The following is a 24829-nucleotide window of genomic DNA, read 5'->3' on the forward strand; positions in this document are numbered from 1 at the left end:
CAATGTGATCCAGAATAAAACCTAAGTGTTTGCAGCTCAAAAAACTTCAGATCAGAGTTGAGGAGCTGGGATCAGAGTTGCAGAGGAGGAAAAAGAGGGGAGAGAGAAGCAAGCAAGGAGATGTGTGCTAAGGTTGGATCTGGCAATACTTAATGAAGCAAGTTTATTAAGATGATGTTATAGTAAAAGGTCAGAAAACTGTGAATATAACTTGGTAGAATTTAGCAGTTTGACAGAAGAACAACTTGGGTCAGAAAAAATTACAACTAACCTTTTCTAAGCTTAGCGAAGGAATAAAGGCAGGCAGGCTGCAGTGGTCCAGAAAAGGAGTCTAGCAGCAAGGGCAGCTGAGGAACAATGGCAGACATTCAAGAACACAGTTCATGGCTCACAGCAAAGATATATCCTAGTGAGGAAGGGGGATAAGCCAAGTATGGTTATGCAGCTAAGGTCAGCATCAAAACAACAAAAAGAGAAAGATAAATTTTGACAGGAAGCTTGAAAGGAGTATCAATACAGACAGCGAGAGCTTCTTTAAATATACTGAGGTGAGTACAATTACAACATTTAAAAGACATTTTGAAAAGGTACATAGATAATAAAAAGTTTAGAAGGATATGGGCCAAGAAATAACAAATGAGACTATTTCAGTTTAGGCAACCTGGTCAAAGGGTCTGTTTCTACACTGTAAGACTTTGAAAGAAAAGCCAGAGTGAATATAAGCGTCTTAAAAGAACAAGGCTAGGAAAATAATAATGATCAACCAGGAAAAGGCAGAGGAGTTGAATAAATAGACTGTAGTCTTCAAAGTAAAAAGACACCAATAGCATTCCAAGACTAAGTAGTAATCAATCAACAGACAAAAAGGAGGAGAGGAAATAAACACAATAACTATCACTAGGGAAAAAGTGCTACTGGTAGGTCCACTGGACTTGAAGGCATGCATCCTAGAATATTAAAGGAAGTAGCTACAGAGACGTTGGACGGACTGGTAGTAATCCCCAGAGAATCCTTGGCTTCTGAAAATGTCTCAATTGTAAAGCTGCCAATATAAAACCTTAAAAAGGCAAAAAAAGGGAATTGTAGGCCAGTCAGCTTAGATTCTAATATTGGGAAATGGTCTATTAAAGATCACTTAGAAATATACAATATGGTCAAGCAGAGTCAACACGGCACCATGAAGGGGAAATCATGTTGACAAATTAATGAAATTCAAGATCTTAAATAGGATAAATAAAGAGGAAGCAGTGGATGCAATATACACACACAAATGTAAAAACACACATTAAGTAATAGAAACTTAATACAGGAGGTATACTCTCAAACTTTATTGCAGTATAAATCACAAATTATAAGGCAACTTTTCTTTAAATAAAATTTACCAATAAAGAGCCTTCTCACTTGCTGACTACGTGGCATTTCAGAAGAAAGTTGACTCAAAATTGAATCAACTCCTCATATTTCGTGTGGTCATTTGATTGAACAAATTTTTTCATTGAGCCAAGTAATTTTTTTCTGATTAAGTACCTAGGACCAAAACCTCAGCTATTGTGCTCCTAAGATGCTGCTTGGCCTGCTGTGTTCAACCAGCACCACAATTTGTTATCTCAGATTCTCCAGCATCTGCAGTTCCCAATATCTCTGATCATATGAGGTATATAATTTTTGCCAGTTTATTGAGTACCAGTTAAAACAAAGTTTGCTTTATTTAGATCTTCACAAGGCATTTGATATGCTACTACACATTAGGCTACTTAAGATGAGCTCATTGTGTTGGAGGTAGTACATTAATATTTATACAGGATTAGTCAACTAAAGAAGTTGAAATAAGACGGGCATTTTCAGAATGACAACCAGTATCTCGTGGCCTGCCAGAGGGATCAGTGCCAGGATCACAACCATTTGTGATTCAAGTCATTGATATAGTAAGTGATGAAACCGCCTCTCAAACCCTCACTGATTTTTAATTTTTTTTTAAAAAAAACTTTTGTTCTTTTATTCAGTTCCATTTGGAGTTGTGATCTAGGAACTGACAGCTGGAAAGACTCATGGATTTTGAGACGGCGTATGTTTAAAAAAAAGACTAAATAAGCTTTGTTTGTTTGTCAGGCCAGGCTTGGAAACTAATCAAGAACCGGCCTACAATTAAAAGGGTTATCAGACAGAGACACCCCGGGAAGAGCATTCTGTTTAAACAGACAGATATCGGCTGTTAACAAGGTCAGTATCTGAAAACTGATCTGGAGACCAAGCCTGGAAAAATTCATATGTTCAAGTAGATGGCAGCATTGACTGGTAGTCAAGGCCTCTGGATGATACAACTAATGTAATGTATCAGAGCAGAGCCAGAATTGAAGTTTTTGAGTTATGTTTTTTGAGGAGACAAACCTGGTTGCCGATAAGACAGCATGAAGATTGGAAAACTCCCTGCCTAGTCTGGTGCAGCAGCTTCCACAAATCTGAAGAGTGCATGACTACCTGTATCTAAGTGAACTGAGAAGGCAACAGTTGTAGTAAAGCAATGAAGGAGTCCACATCTGTGCCTGTGAAACAACATTTCATGAAAGACAAATAAGTAACCTGGCCAGTTATTTTATTTTATTTATCCCCTAACCATGTTTGCCTATGTGCTTTTTGTTTAATGGACTTGACAGAGTATTTGCAAAGTGGTAATTTCTGTTTGTGGGGACGGTCTGGGACCAGACGGCATAATCTCAAAATAAAGGGCCAAATATTCAAATCAGGAAATAAGGAGGAATTGGTATTCTCAGAGGGTAATGAATCTGTGGAATTCTTATCTGCAGAGGGGTGGTACAGGCTGGGTTAAGCATATCCAAACCCTAGATGGACAGATTATTAAAATCAGCAAGAGAATCAAGGGACATTAGGAAAAAATAAGTGGAGTTGAGGATCATCAGATCAATCATGATCTTAGTGAATAGTAAAGCAGACTGGATGGACCGAATATCCTACTACTAGATCATAGAATCCTTACAGTGTGGAAATGGGCCCTTCGGCCCAACAAGTCCACACCAACCTACAGAACTTCCCACCCAGACCCTTTCCCCTGTAACCCACCTAATCTACACATCCCTGAGCACTGTCGGCAACTTAGCCTGGCCAATCCACCTAGCCTGCACATCTTTGGACTGTGGGAGGAAACCAGAGCACCCGGACAAAACCTACATAGGGAGAATGTTCAAACTCCACACAGTCATCCAAGAGTGGAATCAAACCCAGGTCCTGGTGCCGTGAGGCAGCTATGCTAACTACTGTGCAGCCCCTCTATGCTACTCCTCCATCTGATGATCTAATGGCCTTAACAACATTTTTTCATATTTGCCCTCTTACCTGCTCGGCCTTGAAGATGGCTCAAGTTTGGTTTCCATATTTAGAAAAGCACTCATCTAACTGACCCTTGGGCACTGGGCAATTCATCCATAGGAAATATCAATACACATTCACTCCTACTTGAAGTCTACTTCCAAGCAGCTTTGAGGCTTCCTTAATAAAACAGCTCATTAAAAAGAAAGATTGTAAGGGTTGGATATAACTATACCTGCTCCTCATGTTATTCAGTGACTATCAAGTTGTATAGGCAAGAACTCTGAAGCAAGAACCCCAACAGTCCTAACTTAGGGGGATAGGAGCATAGTCATGGGAAGTCAAAACTTACTCATTTATTAAACATTGCATCATTGTGCTGCCTTACCCTTTAAACAGCAAGGGGAGAAGCTAAAAAGGTGATTAAAACAAAAGAAATCAGATTTTGATTAAATCAATTAAAACAAATGAGGAGATTTTGGTCAAGAATAAGGAAGCATGTGTCTGATACAGACAGCAGAAATCAAACGATTCCCTAGGAGAGTATAAAGGTGATAGGCAAATAGAGTTAAAGAGAATCCAGATAGGATTCTGCAAATACATTAAAAGGACAAAAGGACAAATAGGGAGAGAACAGGCCCCTAGATCAGCAAGTCCACCTATGGTGTGGAACCGCACGCAGTGGGGGAAGATATTAAGCGTATTTTGTATCAGTACTTACTGTGAAGGATTATGAAAGATAGAGAAAGTAAGGAAATAGTGACATCTTGAAAAATGTCCATATTACACAAGCGGAGGTGCTGGATGGCCTAAAATGCATAAAAATGGATAAATCCCCAGAACCTGTACCGGATGTACCCTAGAACTCTAGGGGAAGCTAGAGAAGTAATTGCTAGGCCTCTGGAGATGTTTGCATCATCAATAGCAACATGCAAGGTACTGGAAGACTGGAGGCTGGCTAACATGGTGCCACTATATAAGAAAGGTGGTAAAGAAAAGCCAGGGACACAGACCAGTTATCTTAACATCAGTGGTGGGCAAGTTGTTGGAGGGAATGCCGAGAGATAGGATTTATATGTATTTGGAAAGGCAAGGACTGATTAGGGATAGTCAACATGGCTTTGTGTGGGAAATCATGTCTCGCCAACTTGATTGTTACTTCAAAAACAAAACTCAGGATTGGTGAGGGCACAGTGGTGGATGTGATCTAGGGAGTTCAGTGCGGTATTTGACAAGTTTCTGCATGGTTAGCAAAGTCAGATCACACAGAATACAGGGAGAATTGGTTCGAAGGTAGAAGGCAAAGGGTGGAGGAGGACAGTTGCTTTTCAGACTGTAGGCCTCTGACCACTGGTGTGCCACAAGGATTGGTGCTGGACCCACTGCTTTTCATCATTTATATAAAAGGATTTGAATGTGAACATAGGAGGTACTGTAAGTTTGCAAATGACACCAAAATTGGAGGTGTAGTGGACAGTGAAGAAGGGTACCTCAGCATACAACAGGATCTTGATCAGATAAAGGGCCAATGGGCAGAGGAATAGCCTAAGGAGCTTAATTTAGATAAATGTGAGGTGCTGCATTTTGGAAAGGCAAATCAAGGCAGAACTTATACACTTAATGGCAAGGTCCTGGGGAATGCTGCTGATCAAGGAGACTTGGAGTGTGGGTTCATAGTTCCTCGATAGTGGTGTTACAGGTAGACAGGATAGTGAAGGTGGTGTTTGATATGCTTGATCAGTGCATGGAGGTCATGTTGCAGATCTACAGGTCATTGGTTACACCAGTACTGGAGTGCTGTGCACAATTCTTATCTCCCAGAAGATAGAGGAAGAATGTTGTGAAACTTGGAAAGGATGTTGAAAATATTTAAGGACATTGCCAGGGTTGGACGGTTTCAGCTACAGGGAGAGGCTGACTAGTTTGGCACTGTTTCCTGGAACGTCTGTGGATACCTTACAGAAATTTAAGGCCATGAAAGGCATGGATAGACTAAAAAAGGGTCTTTTCGCCCCGACAGTGGAGTCCAAAATTGGAGGGCACAGGTTTAAAGCGAGATCGGAAAGAATTGAAAAAGGGACCTAAGGGGGAAACCTTGTCACACAAAGGGAACAGTGTACAGAATGAGCTGCCGGAGGAGGAGGAGGTTGGTGCAATTACAACATTCAAAAGCCATCTGCGTGGGGACACGAATAGGAAGGGTTTAAAGAGGGATAATCGGCCGAATGCTGGCAGATGGGACTAGATTAATTTAGGATATCTGGTAGGCATGGACGAGTTGAACAAAGAGGGTCTGATTCCAAGCTGTATACCTGTGACTGTGGCATGTAATAGAGTCAAATCTCATTTGGCATCACCGTCCTTTAGACATACGTTTGCAATGCTCATGGATCAATCCATTTGCAATCCAGGGGTAAAATACCTTCTGCACATATGCTTGAGATTTTCTCAATGGCTATATTTTCACAGGATCCTTTTCATCCACATTACTCATTTATGTCACACTGATTGATAATTATGGGTATTGATGCATTCAATGTTAATTTCTTGAAGTTTTTAATTAAGTAGTTAATATCCCTTTTTACTGCATCTCAAAATTTAACGAAAGACGTAGCATTCATAAAGCATCCACAATACCTTAAACTTGAGACTTGATACTGATTGGCAAGAATTATAGATTTCCTAGCTTCTATTGACCCAAGTACTCCTTTGCTGACTGGTTTGAAATTGTTCTCTCCTTTGCAGGCACCCACCCTACATCATCTCCCCCATCACCCAAAAACAAAAACACACATCTACATCATCCCAGACTTTCTTGCAACCACCCACTACACAAACACCCTGCGGTTAGCCACCAAACCTGACCACTTGATGCCACGTACACGATCAACTACCCATTCCTTTTGCAACCGCTTATTTTCTCAAAGAAAGGATCATTACAAAGAACCAACATTTTTTAAAAAGTAAAATAATCCTATCAGGCTTAAATGCCTGCGCTTTTTTGAACCTCTGCCAAAGTAGATTCAAGAGACTACATTTTTCAAGACAGTTGGGAAAATATAGAGCAGCCAGTTTTTTTGTTTCATGACACTGTTAGAGTACAACAAGCAAAGACACTGGAAAATGAGAAACAAAACAAGATTTGGCATGTTTACAGAGCATTCCTTCCAGGATGGATAATGAATTAAGACGTAGTTCACTAAAACATCATATTTTCTAGTTTACCAATAATGTCGGAAACAAACTGTAACCAAACAAACTTTAAGCAAACATAGTTACAAGCCTCATTTCATGTATGTTAAGCATTACATAATAGCAAATATTTTTCCACAGTTTTTTTTAAATTTAGAGTGGACTAACTGTTTAAGATCACTGGATCTTCTTACAATAGTCACATTTCTACACAATCCAGCCTTATTCATACAAAGTAACAATGTTGACATTAACTGGACAATCTCCTCTGAAGAAACAGCTAGTCATTCCATGAAAAGATTAGAGAACCTACAAGTTATGACAAGAAATACAGAGAGCTACAAAAATATGCACAACTGTTTATAATTTCAACAACAGAAAGTAATCCATCGCACTTCAAGCAGATATTTATACACCTGAAAAAGTGTCACAGGCAAGTTACTGATCTGACCTATTTTCACATATAATGACATTTAGGATCAGGTGTTTGCAAGATTTAACCCATCCAATAAACATGTTCTTTTTGTGCTGTCATCATAAAAGTTGATACAATAAATAGTCTCATTTGTGAAAAGTTTATAAAGCCAGATTAAGGAACCACCACTGCATGGAACACCAAGCAGAATCACTAACCAGTGAAAGCATTGGACAGTCTTTCATACAGGATACTTGATACTTGAACAGCTAGTTTCAAAGATCTAACCAAGTCAACCACACAATAACATTTTGCTGCCTCTAATATGCTGGTTCAATGATGGTAAGGAATTCACACTTTTAGATTATGCCATTAAATTCACACACTGAAGAATTCAGCCATGAAATATATCTGTCTTACAATATCTATCAGCTAACAAAGTGTCAAGTATTGTCAACAAGAGACCAGCCAGACTCATCTGGCATTTAAGTCATGTACGAGCTTCAATTATTTAAAACTGCCAGTTGTTTCATGGCCAAGTTATTGCATTCTTCTTCAGGTGCCGCCACGCAAAAGGTGAATACTACAGTCATTACTCTTCAATCAGGATGGATGAAACATTGCCAGTCATTTCAAGACTTCTTGACAGATTTCCACTATGGATACTTGTGAGCATTTTTACTTCAAGCAATTAGAGTCTCCATGTCAAACTGATTGGAGGAACCAAGCTCAAGTCCAGTTAGGTGCAACAACATTTTACAAAGCAGCTGAAAAGAATTTAAAGATTGATTACGTAATGTATTATTGTGTTGTTAACATGCAAGTTTGCAAATACTCTCTCTCTCGTGAATTTATGGAACTCCTGGAACATGTGGCCAGACAAGGATCGTCAGCCAAACTGGAAGTGGCATCACAAACAAAAAGACCAGGAAAAGCAGATGCAAGTTTGTAATTGAGAAACTGGACAGTGGTGTAATGAAACAACTGGCCATTCAACAAATAGAAGTTTTGTTCTTACACGGTCTCGTGGTCAAGGACTCTTGCTTCCACACTCAAAAGGAGATCTCATGGGGCAACACACAACCGTAAGCCCCTCAAGCGGAACAGAAAATGATTGGGGAAATGGGAGCAAAGGGTCCGTTCAGCTGCGAGGCACTTGTTTCTTGAGGGCAAGCTGAAGTCTTGCATCAGAAAAGTGATACTGTAGTTGTACAGATGCTTTCCCTCCACTTTGTGCGTCGGGCCAGGACTTAGCAGACATGGACAAGGAAATTGCATTTTTCAAGGAGGCTTCGAGGTTGTCTTTGAAGGGCTTACTGCCTTTCTTGGGCTCGCTTGCCATGTCAGGCATGTAAATTGTGGCCAGTCATGGTGGAACACATGACCAATACTTCATTGCTGGGAACTGTTGGCCTGACTGAGAACACATGTCAGTGCACCTATTCTGTCAATGCATGCGCAGGATCTTGGGAGCAATGCTTGTGGAGCATCTCCAGGGTTCAGGTATTTGAACACAGTCCACAATATTGAACCATGACGGAGGCAGGAATTACTACTGGTCTGTAGGCTGGGAGTTTGATGCTAGGCTTGAGGTCCTGGTTTTCTTAAACTTCAAGAGACTGCATGCTGCATTGTTCAACATCACCTTTTGTGCTATCGATGTCTGCTCTGTTTTTTGAAATTCATTCACAGGATGTGGGCATCATTGGCTGGGCCAGCAACTTTTGCCCATCACTAATTGCTCTTCAAGGTGGTTGTAAGCTGCCTTCATGAACTGCCGCGGTCTATTTTTTGTAGGAACATCCACAATGCTGTCTGGGAGGGAGTTCCTGGATTTGACACTTCAGGAGCACTGTTGTATTTCAAAGTCGTAATCGTAAGTGGCTTGGAGTGAAACTTTTAAGTGGTAGTCAAGTTCCCATGCATCTGCTTAGTAGTAACAGTTGTCAATATGGAAGGTTCTGTCCATGGAGTCTTGAGATTTTCTGCAGCACATCTTGTAGATAGTACACACTTACTACTGAGCAACAATGGTGCAGGGGATGAATGTTTATACACGTGGGCTAATCAACCTGGCTTTCACCCAGATAACGTCAACCTTCTTGACTGTTACCAGAGGCTGCACTTAGTCAGGCAAATATTTGAGTATTCCATTACATTCCTGACTGGTGCCTTGTAGATAACAGACAAACTCTGGGGAGTCAGGTGGTGAGTTACACACCACAGGATTCTAACATCTGATCTGCTTTTGTAGCCACAGTAATTACATGACTGGTCCAGTTCAGTATCTGGTCAATAGTAACCCCAGGACATTGATTGTAGGGTATTCAGCAATGGTAATGCCACAGAATGTGACAGTGTGGTTAATTTCTCTTGTTGGAGATGATTTTTGTGTGGTATGTGTAGTGCGAATGTTACTTGTCACTCATCAGTACAACCTGGATGTTATCCAAGTTTTGCACTTGGATAGGAACTGCTTCAGTATCTTAGCTGCAAATAGTGTTGAACATTTGGGAATGTTTGCTGGTTGCCCATTGAAGGTGCTAGGCAGATATCACACTCAGTCAAATGCAGCCTTGACGTCAAGGGAAGTCACACACATCTCATTCTGGAACTCACGTCAAGGCTAGCAGCTGAATGGCCCATGCAGAACCCAAATGGAGTGTCAGCAGCTAGTTATTGCTAAGTTTCACAACACTGTTGGTGACACTATCAATTTACAGATGAATGATAAGGTAGTGGATAACAGGGGTGACGTTGTCCTGCTTTTTGTGTAAAAAGATATGCCTGGACAGAAGCCAGTGTTGAGATTGTACTGGAACAGGCGGATTACAAAATGTAGAGTACGTGTCTTTAACATTATTGCCAGAGACCATAGTCTTTAAGTGTCCAGTGCTGCCAGTCATTTCTTGATACCATGTAGGGCAAATTCAATTCACTAAAGTCTACCAATGATGCTGTGGACATCTGGAGGTGGTTCAGATGCACCATTCATTCAAGACTTTGGTTGAAGATTGTTACAAATGCTTCAGCCTGGTCATTTGTGTGGGCTCATTGAGAATGGGATAATTGTAGATCCTCTCCAGGACTGGGCTGTTTAAATTGTCCATCACCATTCAAAACTGGATGCGGTAGGACTATAGAGCTTAGATCTGACTGGTTTGCAACCTATCCCATTTAGCAGTCCTATATGCCATCATTTCATGAGGCACTAATTTCAATGTGAAGGAACTTTGTCATAGTCACTCCTAGGCCTGAATTTGCCTGTTGATCCTGCAAAGCCCTCTATGCCAACATTTGGGGGCTAGTGTCAAAACTAGGAGAGGTGTTTCACAAATGTGAAAAAGCAACAGTCTGACTGTCATATGCCTGGAATATTATTGCAAACATCATGTCCCAGACAGTACCATCCATCCACAGCATCCTGGGACAATGAGTTCCAGATTCACCGCACTCCAGCTGAAGAAATTCATCTGTTCTAAAGGGTTGTCCCTTCAGGTTCTAGTCTTCAACTAGTGGAAGCACATTCCCCAAGTCCAGATTGTTAAGTGTATAACATGAATAGTTGTGATCTCAACACTGATCGCTGCAGAACTTCACAATCAATGGCTGTTATCTTGAAAAAGACCCCTTTACCACCTCTTTCTACCTTGTGCCAGTCAGCCAATGCTCTATGTCGACACTTTGTGCCTGACACAATAGGTTCTTATTTAGCAGCCTTGTCAGCACCTGGTCAAAAGCATTCTGGAAATCCATAGATCACGTGCACTAGCTCTCCTTCCTGTTGATGAAGCCGATCTGACACTGCCCTATTTTACCATGCTGCTCCACATCCTCCCCAATCTCATCCTTAATGATGCTCTCTAAAATCTTCCCAAAGACCAAGTTCAGACTAAATGGCCTGCAAGTTCCTGTCTTTGCCTCCATGCCTTCTCAAAAGGGGTGTAGGACTAGCAATTTTCTAGTCCTCTGGACCGTCCCTGAATCCAGTGATTCTGGAAAATTCCCCACCAATGCCTCCACAAACTCCTTCAGAATCTCGGCGTAGCCCATCTAGTTCAGGTGAATTACCCACCATCATACTTGTCAGGCTTCCCAGGAATTCCTCCTTAGTGGGCCACTAGTACTCAATGCCCTCTGACTCAAGAGTTCTGGTAAACTACTGGTATATTTCACCATAAGGACTGATGCAAAGTACCCATTCAGTTCCTTCACTATTTCTTTGTTCCCCATTATTACTTCTCCAGCCTCGTGCTCCACCAGTCTAAAGGTTCTTGCTTCTTTCCTACCTTTTTGATATCAAAAATAAATACTTGCAATCTTTAATGTTAAACTTACCCTAATTTTTATCTTGTCCCTGTTGTTGCTTTTCATAGTTATTCTCGGGTTTTTAAACAGGCTTCCAACTAATTGTCACTATATTGTATACTTTCTCTTTTGCTTGTATGCTGTCCTTGACTTCCCTTGTCAGCCATGATTGCCTTGTCCTCCCTTTAGTATGTTTTGCCTTTCTTGGGGTGAATTTCTGCTGCACCTAAATTACCCTCAGAAAATCCTACCATTGCAGTTACACCACTTTCCTTGTTAGGCTCCCCTTTCAGTTACCTGTGGTCAACTCCTCCCTCATGACATTGTAATTACCTTTACTCAATTATAATACCATTGGATCCAATTCAAGCTTCTCCCCCTCAAACTGCAAGGTGAATTCCATCATATCACATTCACTGCAACATTCCCCCCACCACCCAACTACACACCCCCCACCCCAAAAACTCCAGGGCTCCCTGATTTGAAACTCCATAAATCAAGTCTCTCACATTACACATCAAGTCCAGAATTGGATGTTCCTTAGTGCAGTCAACCCACAATCTAGCCCAAAAAAAAATCCATCTTGTAGGCATTCTATGAATTCCTTTCCTAGTCATCCACTACCAACCTGATCTTCCTCAATCCACCTGCAGACTGAATTCCCTCGATTATTCTGTTAGTGTTTTTTTTTCCCCACCACCCCCCCTAGCTTAAGAAATCCAGAGGACTAGAAAATTGCTAGTCCTACACCCCTTTTGAGAAGGCATGGAGGCAAAGACAGGAACTTGCAGGCCATTTAGTCTGAACTTGGTCTTTGGGAAGATTTTAGAGAGCATCATTAAGGATGAGATTGGGGAGGATGTGGAGCAGCATGGTAAAATAGGGCAGTGTCAGATCGGCTTCATCAACAGGAAGGAGAGCTAGTGCACGTGATTTTCTATCTCCCGATTTATTTTCAGGTCCACATACTAACTATTACTAAGAGATCTTCAGGTAACTCTGATCAGAGACTTTCGTCTTTTAAAGTTCTTGTCTCTACCTACAGGGTTCTATGCCTGCTGACTGACTGCGTCTTGCTATGGATTCCGTTTTATTTCTTAATAAGGTGGTAATCCCACCTTCTCTGCCCATCTGCCTGTCCTTTTGATATGACACATAATCTTGGGTATTTAGTTCCCTGCCCTGGTCCTTTACAGCCATGCCTCTGCAATGCCCACAATCGTACTACCAAGTTCAATCTACAAGCTCATTTACCTTGGTTTTGTGTACTGCATGCATTTAAGTACAACATCCTCAGTCCTGCACTGACTATCTCCATTCTCAACTGTCCAGTGATCTGCTGTGTCTGAAGTTAGATTTTTGTATCTTTTCACACCTGTCCTATTACTTATTCTTCAAACTTTACTAACCTCTGCTAAATCATAAATGTTGATGGGAAAAATAAAGTCATGCAGGCATTGTTTAATTACAATTCTGTTAGCCCAGAATGATTGTCCACATGCAGACAATGAGGTATTTTTGCTTTTGTTCATCTGACACTGTGCAAAAAGGTTGGCCTTCAGTTGGCACAACATACAAAAAGCTAAAGTATTAAAAACCCAAATGCTCACAGCTTGTTATTATTACATTTATGGATGATTGATGTAACACCGAGCACTACAAGTACAGCAGAAACAACAGCTGTTCAGGAAAGTTTCATTTCTTGAGATGAAGCTATCATTCTTTATCTGTCTCTAAACTTTAAGAAATAAGTTTATATTAAAAGTTCAGTTCAAGATTACTACATTTACATTTCAGTTGGTAAATCAAAAACTGAAGAGGTGTTACCAGTGAAACAAGGAGCATTCTTCCACATCCCAGCCATGACGAAAAAAAAAGCTCAAAATCAATTAACTTAAATATAAAACTACCCAAAAAAAATTTCAAAATGCATTTGCTTGTTCCCAATTATTTTGGGAATTTTAAAAAAGCTGAGCCATTGTTACTTCAATGAGAGAAAGTATAGAGAACGATGCCTACTACAAAATTTCTCATTGTGCACAAGTTCCGGTTAGAGAATACTGGAATTTGAGGGACTGACTTTGTAGCTATATATAATAAATCTGGTTTTAAAAAGTGGAAGTTTTTTCTTAAATTGAAAGAAGTTAAATATTTTAGAATAAAGCCCAAATGAGCCTTTGGAAAGAATTAATCATATTTATATAGAGCCCTGTCACTTCCAGAATACACTTCCATTGTGTAAAAATGCATCATTACCTAATCCTGATTGACACACTCACCCTACTAGTGTGAACACACAAACAGTACAAAAGAAATTGTTAATGGTCAATTAATACAGTCCACAAACATTAGAGGCACAAGACAAGAACAAAAAGCTCAAAAAGTCTTACGACTCAAGTCAAGGGTACCGTCTGGTATTTCTTCAGACAAAAATATTTTTTAGAAGAATGTTTGATCCTTGGTGTGTTCACTTGGATTTCATCGATAACTATGTGAAATATGGCACCTCGCTGTGCAAGAGTAAAGTAACTTACCAAATGGATTAGAAAAAAGTCGATTCGGCAGTGATGGGACCAGGGAGTAGCAGTAGTTGAAAAAGATGGGAGGGGTGCGACAGCACCCAAAGCTGAAAAGTTTACTAACTTGCAGTACCTCCTCAAAAGCATAAATTGGAATCCCATCCTTTCAAAAACTAGTGTCGAATGCAACTTGAATTTGCTTTCTGAAGGTATGAACATAAGTGAACTAAAACTACAATGCTTATAAACTAGACATGATAAATCTTTCACCAACACCTTACAACGTCCTTACTCTGGGGTAAGGATGGTAAATGCTACAACTCCTGGAACCAACATCCAGTGTAACACTTGGTTTACAGCTGCATTGTATCAAGCAATAAAATCTGCTTTTTAAAAACAAAGCAAGTTAATACTAATCTTAGAAAGAAGTTTCCTTTTACACATTCCAAATAGAATTCTAAATCACCATTCATACAAAAATTTTGCATTAACTAAACTGGGAAACCGCTAAACTCAAAGACTTAAATTTTGCGAAGTGCACTATATCTGGCGTACTTTGAAAATCAACGCTTTTCAAAAACTCAGCATGTGTATGAACTGGGTCTGTTGAGTTCTATATTCTGTGATTTAGTGAAAAATATACCAGAGTCCATTGCGCGCCATTCTGTGAGCTCAAAGTTTTTACAATGCAGATTGAAGACCAAATGCAGAACGGGTAAAAAGACAAAGAGGAAGAAAGTTTAACCATAAATCTACACAACAGCTCAGCTTTGGGTTTACCCCTGTCTGACCTGCATGGTGATGTTTAGTTTTCATTTTAGGAGATTTCAAACAGGATAACAATGGGGAAAATGTTTTACTCCATGAATTTCATGATTAAGACCAAATTATAGACAGGTACCAAGCAATGGTTAACTAATCATTTTGTTAAAATATTAATTCAAATACGACAGGCAATGCTTTGCAAATGTTATATATCTGATGTTGTGAAGCTGGTAAATTTTCAGATGAGAAAATTCGATGCCTTTGCACACAGACAGAAATACAAACCCAGGAAAGGCAAGGGAGAGTGTTTGTATGACTAAGATTTTGCAGTTTCACTTCACACCCAGCCTCCAATTGCTTACCATTACTGTTGTTCAAACTAGTCAGTCCTCCACTACAGTCGTCATCTCCAAAGTCTAAAGGCTGCAGATTTGAAGAGATATAACAGACAACTGATTTACTCATCCACTGTCCGTGACAAACAGATGATCCCTCAAATTATTCCTAACTTAACTGCTGAACAGCCAACTTTCCCTCCAAGTCACCGTCAGCTAATGTTAACTATTCTCAACTGGCATTCTTTCAAAAGCACTCTCCTCAAATCAACCTACCATGCCACTGTTCTTGTAAACTATTGTTCCACTTCATGCCTTACCTCAAAGTCCTTGAATACATGCTGTTACAACACAAATAAATGCTTCTTTTTCCAGAAAGGCAACATATGAAAGCTTCCAAATCAGGGTCACACCATTGTCACAGTACTCAAAGATACAAATGATACAAAAGTTACCAAATCACAAATGATATCTAATGACTATCAATGGTATACTATTGTTCCTTGTTATTCTCTACTTCTCCGCAATCAGTGACACAAATGATCAGACCAAAGTGACCGCCTCTCCATTTAGTCAGGAAACATTTCATGGATGATTGCGCCATGCTCAGCACCATTCATGATTCCTCGAAACTGAAGCAGCCTGTATACATAATCCGCAAAACCCAGGCAAAGGCTTGGGCCTATAAGTGGCAAGTTGTGCCAGGCAATGCCCATGTCCAGCAAGAGAATCTAACCACCTCCGAGATTCAATAGCACTAATATTGAAGCATTCTCCACTAATATTATGCAGCCACCATTAGCTAGAAACGGAAACGGACCCAGAGCAGCCATATAAATATTGCAGCTACAACAGCGGGTCAGAGTTTAGGAATTCTGTGACGTGCATCTCAGTACCTATCCATCACTTACAACTAAGCCGGGGCGGGTGTGACAGAATATTGTCTGCCTGTTTGAAAAAGGTTACAGCTCTTACAACATTGAAGAAACTTGCTACCGTCTAGTGCAAAGCAGTCCACTTAATAAGCACCCCAGCCACCCTTAACACTCATTTCCTTCAACATTGGACAGTGGTACCTACAAGACGCAGTGCAAAATTCACCAAGACTCCTTCATCAGTACATTCCTCCATCTCCTAGAAAGAAGGGGGCAATGCACTTCAGTAGGTTTGGAGTCACATGTAAGTCAGGTAAGAAAGTCAAAAGTGAACCAGATGGTTTTGCAGAAACTGAGGGGTTATATGGTTACAGCTTTTAATTCTAAATATTGAGTTTTCAAATTTTATCTGTTGCTACAGCAGCACTTGAACCCAAACCCCAGAGCATTAGCTAAGCCTAAATTCTAGTCAACTGACAATAACACACATCGCTGCCTCCCATTAAAACCATATCATCCTTTCAATTACACTGGCTCAAAATCCTCGAACTCCCTAAAACACTGTGGGTGTCCCTAGACATCAAGGGCTGCAGTGATTTAAGGCTGTTCATCACTGTCTTCTCAAGGTGAATAAATGCTGCTTTAGACAACAATGCCCACATTTTATTTTTAAAAATTTGGAAATGCAAATGCAATTGCAATTAGTTTATGATTCAAGTTTATATGGTCAATATTAGACCACACTCCACTTCCAGGTAGAATGTGAACTGCAGCAAACACTGCTCTCAAAAGCAAATAGTGTATCACTCATTTTACTAGAAGGCAATAAGAACATCAGTTGCACTGAGTCTTGGTAACATTTACTCTTTAAATTTCAGATTCAAAAGGAAGACATGGTCAGAAATCAAGAGTACAATTGGGAACAGATCACCAGCAGTCTAATTTAGTCCAAAGCCAGTTCCTTTTTGTTGAAATCATTTAATTAATACAACTGAAATTTTCAGCTAAGGTTGCTGAACAATAAATTATGACAGCTTCTGCTCATAATACCTTAATTTCAAGAACTAAGAGAGGATCTGAAAGTAATGAAAGAATTCCCCTACCTGCACAGCTGCATCATGGGTGCCATCACTAACCAGGAAGTATAAATACAAAAAGAAAACACAAATGAAGTGCTGAGATGCAAGAAGAGTAAAATTTCTGATTTAGGTACTGGAAATGCAAAAGTCACAACTATAAAGACTCTAATATAGTCTGATTACTGGAGGCGAGGAATAAGTTGCTAACTTATAACAGGAGATTCAGTGTTCTGAAGAGGAGTCATTTCAAACTCAACACTGCTAGATCTGTTGATTTCCTCAAACTATTTTTCAGATTTCCAGTACCTTCAGTATTGTGCGTTTATCAGAAAATTCTGTGCAATTTCCTTACAAACAAAAGCAATGATTTACATACCCACTGAAAGAAAAGCCCGAGATAACTAGCTGCACTTTTAAAGCGTCTTTGACATAAAATAGCCCAAGGGCACTTCACAGAACTACTATGAAAATGACACTGCACCATAAAAGGATTTATTGGGTCAAAGTCTGTTCAAAGAGGTAAGGGGCATGTTAGAAGAGGGAAAGATAGAAAGTGAAATCCAGAATTTACTTACTAGGCAGCTAAAGTACAACCAGCAGAACAATAGAACAAAAACTGGATGTTCAAAAAGGCCAGAATGAAATCAAAACAAGTACGTCAAAGAATGTGGTGCTAGAGGATATTACACAGATGGGGGCAGGGAGGAAACAGAGGGCTTTGAAAGCAAGGGTGAGAATTTTAATGCTAAGACATTGGTAAATCAAGATCCAACATAGGTTACTGACCAAAAAGAGGTGATAAGATCAATAAAATTCAGTTCAAATTAAATATGTGCGGAATTCTGGATAATCTCAAACTCAGATTACATTAGATTCCCTACAGTGTTGAAACAGGCCCTTCAGGCCAACAAGTCCACACTGCCCCCTTGCAGCATCCCACAAAGACCCATTCCCCCTATAACCCCACACACCCCTGAACACTACGGGCAATTTAGCATGCCAATCCACCTAGGCTGCACATCTTTGGACTGTGGGAGAAAACCCAAGCACCCAGAGGAAACCCGCGCAGACACGGGGAGAATGTGCAAACTCCACACAGACAGACAGTCGCCAGAGGCTGGAATCGAACCTGGATCCCTGGCGCTGTGAGGCTGCAGTGCTAACAACTGAGCCACCCACAAGATACCTCGCCCAACGTGGGGATCGAACCCATGACCCTGAGATTAAGAGTCTCATGCTCTACTGACTGAGCTAGCCGGGACTCACTTAGAGTACATAACATAGGAGATTAGTCACAAGCATGCTGAATTAAACAATTAGAACAAATTCAAGAAATAAGGACAAGCCGAGACAGGGACTGATTCAAGAAACATTATGGAGGTGGAAATAAGTAGACATGACATGGTCAGAAGCTCATCTGAGTCAAACATGAGACAAAGGTTCTGTACACAATAATTTCATCTCAGACTATTGCTAGGAAATGAATAACGTCAGTGAATAGGAAACTCAGTTCGGGAAATGTATCAAAAACAATGGCTCAGTTTTCCCAATACTGTAATGGAAGATACTCCCATTCATCTAGCACTACACATTGCCTAAATATAGGATAACAAAATGTGCTGCTGGATGAACACAGCAGGCCAAGCAGCATCTTAGGAGCACAAAAGCTGACATTTCAGGCCTAGACCGTTCATCAGAAAAGGCTGGAGGGAGGAGAGTAACTTGTTCAGGTTAGGCATCAGGCCTGAAAACGGCAGCTTTGGTGCTCCTAAGATGCTGCTTGGCCTGCTATGTTCATCCAGCTCAAAACTTTGATATCTCAGATTCTCCAGCATCTGCAGTTCCCATTACTTCTGACCTAAATATAGGAGTTGTGACATCACATCGAGTTGTACACGTGGTTGGTGAGGCCACTTTTGGAGCACTACGTACAGTTCTGATCACCCAGCTACATGTAGGATATTATTAAATTGGAGAAAGTATAGAAAAGATTTACAAGGCTGTTACTGGTACTGGAAGATTTGAGTTAGGGAGAGGCTGGGTTGGCTGGGACTTTTCTCCCTGGAGCGTAGGAGGTAGAGGGGTGACCTTAGAGATATTTATAAAATCATGAGGGACACAGGTAAGGTAAATAGCAAAAGGTCTTTTCTCTAGACTAGGGGAATTCAAAACAGATGGTATAATTTTAAAGGAGAGAGGAGCAAGATTTAAAAAAAAACATGGGGGATGACTTTTTTGTTCAGAGGGAGCCCCATACATGCAATAAACTGCCCTAGAAAGTTAAATATTGGAGGTACAGTTACAACATATAAAAGACACTTGGAAAAATAAATAAATAGGAAAGGTTTAAAAAGGATATGGGCCAAATGCAGGCAAATTGAACTAATTTAGTTTGGGAAACTTAGTCAGCATGGATAAGTTGGATCAAAGGGTCTGTGTTTCCACACAGTATGACTATGACTAAGTCTGATATTCTAGCAATGTTGCTGGAGAGATGGTGGTGAGGTAGAGCTAGGTGGCACAAACATCGGAAAATATTGCTTTTGTTTTTGCTACTAAAGCAACACTATCAAAAAAAACAAAAAACTGTGGATGCTGTAAATCAGAAACAAAAGTAGAAATTGCTGGAAAGTTCAACAGGTCTGGCAGTTTGTGAAGAGAAATCAGAGTTAACATTGAGTAAAGTGGCCCTTCCTCAGAACTAATGGTAGCAAGGAAAATGTCAGTTTATATGCAGAAGAAGATAATGTGGGGACAGGGTGCAAGGAGTAAACAATGCGGGGGGAGGGAGGAGAAGAGAGGGGTTTGGGCAGACAAAGGAGTGGATAATGATCTGGCTAGAAGAATGGATAGCTATTAATAGCTAACAATGGATGATGTGTAATAACACACTGTGATAAGGAGGCTCAATTGTGGGTACTGGAATAAGGACATGAGACAGCTCAAACTCAAAAATTATTGAGCTTGATAACCAGTCCAGAAGGCTGCAGGGTGCCCAGGTGGAAATGAGATGCTGTTCTTCCAGCTTGTGCTGAGCTTTGTTGGAGCACTGCAACAAGCCTAAGACAGATGTTGGCCAGGAAAAAGAGTGGCATGTTGAAGTGGGAGGCAACTGGAAGTTCAGGACTTTTTTTTGCAAACAGAATGCAAGTCTTCTGTGAAGCAGACATCCAGTCTATGCTTTGTGTCCCAAATGTACAGGAGACCACATTGTGAGCAGTAAATGCAGTAGCCTAGATTGTGGGAAGTGTAGGTTTGCCTGGAAGGTGTGTTTAGGCTCTTGGATATTGAGGGAGGAAGCAAGCAAGCAAATGAACTGGGTATGTTCTGTGATTGCAGTGGAAGATGCCTTGAGGCTGCGGAGCGTGCTGGGAGTGAAGGAAGAGTAGACCGAGGTGCTCTGAGAAAGACTGACAAGGACGGGAAGGGACTGTGTGCGTTGGTGGCATCTCGCTGAAGATGTCAGACATGGCAGCTAATGACTATTGCGGGACGGAAGAATGGGAGTGCACACTGAAGTGCAGGAAATGGATCATACATGGCTGAAGGCCCTATCAACAGTGCTGGGGAATCCTCAGTTGAGGAAGAAGGTGAACATTAGGGAGATTCCCTTGTCAAAGCTGGCATCATCCAAACAAAAGCAACAGAGAAACTGTGGGAATGGAAAAGAGTCTTTACACGAAACAGGGTGTCAGGATATGTAGTTCAGGTAACTGTGGGAGTTGGTGAGTTTGTAGTGGAGATTCTTGGCCAGTCTATCCCCAGAAGTGGAAACAGAGGTGTCGAGAAAGGGAAGGGAAGTGTCAGAGACGGACCAGGTGAAAGAGAGAAAGGGAGGCAGCACTGATGATATCAAAATGTCGGAGGAAAAACTCTGGGTGGGATAGGACTGTAACAAGGAATGTTCCATACACTTCACAAAGAGACAGGCATAATTGGGGCCCATGGGTGCACCCTTGGCCAACCCTCTAATCTGAAGAAAATGAGGAGTTAAAATAGAAGTTGTTCAGGGTAAGGATAAGCTCGACCAAGCGGAGGAAGTTGGTGGCGAATGGAGATGGTTCAGGAAGAAGCGGAGAGACCCAAGACCATCCTAGTGGGGGAAAGATGTGTAAAGGGATTACACATCCATGGTAAAGAGACAGTAGCTGGAGCCTGCAAACTGGAAATTCTGAAACTGGCATGAATCATCCAAGGAATCAAGGATGTAAATGGGAAGGGACCGGATCAAGGGAGAAAAGTCTGAGTCAAGGTGGGAAGAGAACAGTTCTGTAGGACAGAAGCAGGCAGAAACAATGGGTCTGACTAGGCAGTCCTGTTTATGAATTGTAGGACAGGGGTAGAAACGAGCTGTGGGACTATCAGCTTGGAGGCAGCGAGGGTGGACGGGACACAGGAAGTCACCGGATGAAGTGAGGTTGGTGACCATGGTTGACACAATGACCTCATGTTTCATTGTGAAGCCATACTCCAGGAAGAGATAGGAGATATCAGAGAGCTGATGCTCAGTCTCTGCAACTGAGAAATCAGTCCACCAGACTACAATAGCACCACGCTTGTTGGCAACACAACAAACACTGAACCCAGGATAGAATGTGAATTCAAAGTGGTAAGAAGGCTGCTTCCCCCCCGGCTCCCCAAACCCCGGAAAACAGTCAAAAGCTTTTGATCTTTCAAAAGGAACAAAAACGGGAAACTTAGAGGTCCTAGAAGGCCAAAATCCAAGAATAATTAAACAAAACGCTGCATTGCTGCAAAACAAAAAGCATTTAGTACATGTGAACTAAGTGAAAAGGATGAACTTCATGAATAACCCAGAGACATACGCAGAAATGACCAACATATGGTATAAACCTTTATAATTTGTTATCTACCATCTGTTACACCAACATTTAGCAGTTATTTCAGGGAAATATGTAGTGGTTATACGCTGACATGAATAAAAGTGCAGTAAGCAGGTGGCTATTTGCAATAAAAGGAAGTTACATGCATGTCAAGGCTTGAAAGTGATGTATACTGATTACTTGATGTAAAAATTAGACAACACTGGACTGAGCACATGTACTTGTTAAAATGTGAACGTAATTTTTCTTTAAAACCAACAGCAATACAACTGATCATTTAGGATTATGAAGTCAATTGCAAGAACATGACATCTCAATTACACAATATATTAACAAATAGCATTTTTGCAGCAGAGCTTCCATAATGCAAATGAATAGGAAAAGAATGGATGTAGCTATGCAATGTTAACAAACAATGGCATGACAGGTGCCAATATGAGGCTAGCTAACATGCAGCTGGTTACCACATATAGTCAAACATGAGCTACAAAATCTTCATGATTAGTACCTCCCACCCTGCCTCAGTCAGTACTCCTCCATGTTTAACAGCACTTGGAAGAAACAGCAAGGACACAAATGTACTTAGGATGGAATGTGCTACTAGCACTAACCTAGTCCACACACTAGGTCAATGCAAGTGGTGAAAACTAACAGGAAAAAGAAACCTATAAATTTATTCTTTCCAATCTACCTGTAACAGATACAGACCAATGAAGGAATAAATAAGATTCATCACCACACAATCTTTGTGAAGATGAAGTTTTCTCTTCACAATGCTGTATCAGGAAAGTTCAGGACAGATCCAGCAACACAAAACTGTGAATCCACGAGGTATGAGAAAGCAGAATTGAATTCTACCATTAGATGTCACCTCATACTCCAGTACACTTTCAGAAATGTCTCAAATCAGGAGACCGACGTTGGGTCATCAGCCAACAGGAGCATACCTCAGGCATACTAAAAAGTAAGGTGCCAACCTGGTAAGGGTACAAACACAGCTACATGTATGCTAAACAGTGCAAGCAGCGTACCACAGACCCAAGAAAACCCACAATGGATCTAATGCTACATACAGTTGGGAACAACAGTGGACAATTGTCAACTAAAGAGACAGAGGCTTTCTGGATTTTTCAAATGATGCAGAACAACTTAATTTGAATTTAAGGCTGAATTGTTTGCAACCATCACCTAAGTGCCAAGTGGATTTCTCTCCATTCCTCCCGAGATCCCCAGTCCACTCCAGCCTTCAGGGAATGAATTCATTCCATGTTTAAAAGCAGTTGAACACACTGGCTACAGTTAAGTTTACATACCCTAACAACATCCAAACTGTAGTACTAAATATCTATTGTCCCACATTAGCCAAGCCTTCAGTCAAGCTGAACTAATACTCCTACAAAACATATGTATCCAACAATGTTGAAAATTAGCCAGGTATAGCCACATCTGCAAAGCAAAAGTAAAAACTCATAGGTATATTTTGTAAATAAAGTTCAAAAAATTCAACTGGAACAATACTTCCTCTTCAATAACAGTCCACTCTCAAAGTAATGACAGGAATTGACAACAATCTGTCAAGCAGTACTTACACAGCAATAACATACTAATACTCATCTACATTCTGCCAAAACCAATTAAACCATCCTTAACTCCCTGTCTACACTGGAGAAAGATTAGATTCAACGTTCCAACACCACTATACCATCGCACCAGCGTTTATAGTCTACAAGATGCACTGCAGCAATTTACCCAAGATCCTTGGTTATCACCTCCCAAGATCCATGACCTTGTATTTCCCAGAAAGAAAAAGGGCAGTAGGCACTCAAGAGTGCCACACTATCCAAAGCCAAATATTTGCTACTGCTCTGCATCATTAGGTGAAAATCCTGAAAATATCATAACAGCATTATGGGAGTGTCTTCATCACATGGAATGCTGCAGTTCAAGACAGTAGCTCACTAGCACCTTCTCAACTGTAATTAGGGCAGAGGCAATAAATAGACAGCGACATCCACATTACATGAACAAACAAAAGTAGCAAATTTGGCAATTTCACATTTCCATTGCAACACAACAATTTGCAATGCAAATTTAACTATGGTTCTTACAGCAAAAGGTGCAATGCATCTCGTGCAGGCAGTCAAGACACTTCCAGAGACTGTTTTGAAACTCTCTGGAAAACTGACATCACAAGTCACAAGACAAATAATATGCATCACCTTTGCAAATGGAAGAATAGATGAAAGCAGAACCATACATGTCAGCTGCCAGACTGAGAGAGAGAGAGGCAAAGTGATTTGGAGTTTGCTAATCGCAAACCTCCCTCAACTCAATTAGTTAACTCCAGGTCACTTCCTCAAAATAACTGGGCAACATAAAACAAATAATTGTCACCAAATGTTGAAGTGAATTAGGAAAATAAGGTGGAGGTGGGGCAAAGAGATATTCTAGAGCTACATAATTCGACCTGACTGAAATGCTCAGAGGTGTGCAGTAAACTAAAGTGCCAAAGGAAAGAGGTAAAAACCTGAGCAAGTTCAGTTCCCTCCCCTCCATCTTAAAGAGATTACATCATTGGTGTCAAGCGGCTCTGTGCACTGGGACAGCCCTCAGTCAGTAATGAGGGTGCAGGCAGTTTACCTGCGCGTCAATGACGAAGATCAGAGCCCCGGTGCCCCTGAAGATCATCTCATAGTCGAAGGTGGGGTCGAAGAAGTCCACCTGGCCGGGAAAATCCCAGATCTGGAAGTTGACGAAGGAGCTGTTGGAGATGTCGTCCTTGTAGATCTTGTTGGTGCTCTCCAAGAAGAGTGTCTCGTTGGGGGACATCTTGTGAAAGACCACTTTCTGGATGGAGGACTTGCCGCTGCGCCTGAGGCCCATCAGCAGGATGCGGGGCTTACTGTCCGACTGCGACTCGCTGCCTTCTATGTCGGACTCTTCCACCCCATAGCCGAAGTCTTTGGGGAACGAGTCCACCACCCCGTAGCTGCCGGCCAACGGCTCGTCATTGCTGTACTGGATGGACATATCACGGCTGGGTGGGCGAGCAAAATGAGGGGGGGGGGGAAGGTAGCCACCCAGAGCCCACCACCGGACCCGCTCTCAATACCGCTCGAGTTCAGCCTCCTACACCGTGCAACCAAGCTCACCTCACCTTGCGTCCCGTCTCC

The 24829-nt window shown here is 41.1% G+C and overlaps 1 protein-coding gene and 1 non-coding gene across 2 annotated transcripts in view; both read right to left on the minus strand.

Moving 5' to 3' along the window:
- Window positions 1-24813, minus strand: part of rragca (Ras-related GTP binding Ca) — a 37572-nt gene extending 12759 nt beyond the window's left edge. The window contains exon 1 of the mRNA XM_048557971.2: window positions 24297-24813. Within this exon, the coding sequence (XP_048413928.1) occupies window positions 24297-24686 (390 nt within the window). The 5' untranslated portion in view covers window positions 24687-24813. The remainder of the gene's footprint in view (window positions 1-24296) is intronic.
- Window positions 18001-18073, minus strand: trnak-cuu (transfer RNA lysine (anticodon CUU)). The gene has a single exon. It is a non-coding gene; the product is annotated as a tRNA-Lys (tRNA).
- Window positions 24814-24829: the final 16 nt, after the last annotated feature.

The sequence above is a fragment of the Stegostoma tigrinum genome, chromosome 24 (assembly GCF_030684315.1).
Source record: "Stegostoma tigrinum isolate sSteTig4 chromosome 24, sSteTig4.hap1, whole genome shotgun sequence".
In the NCBI taxonomy this organism is placed as follows: Eukaryota; Metazoa; Chordata; class Chondrichthyes; order Orectolobiformes; family Stegostomatidae; genus Stegostoma; species Stegostoma tigrinum.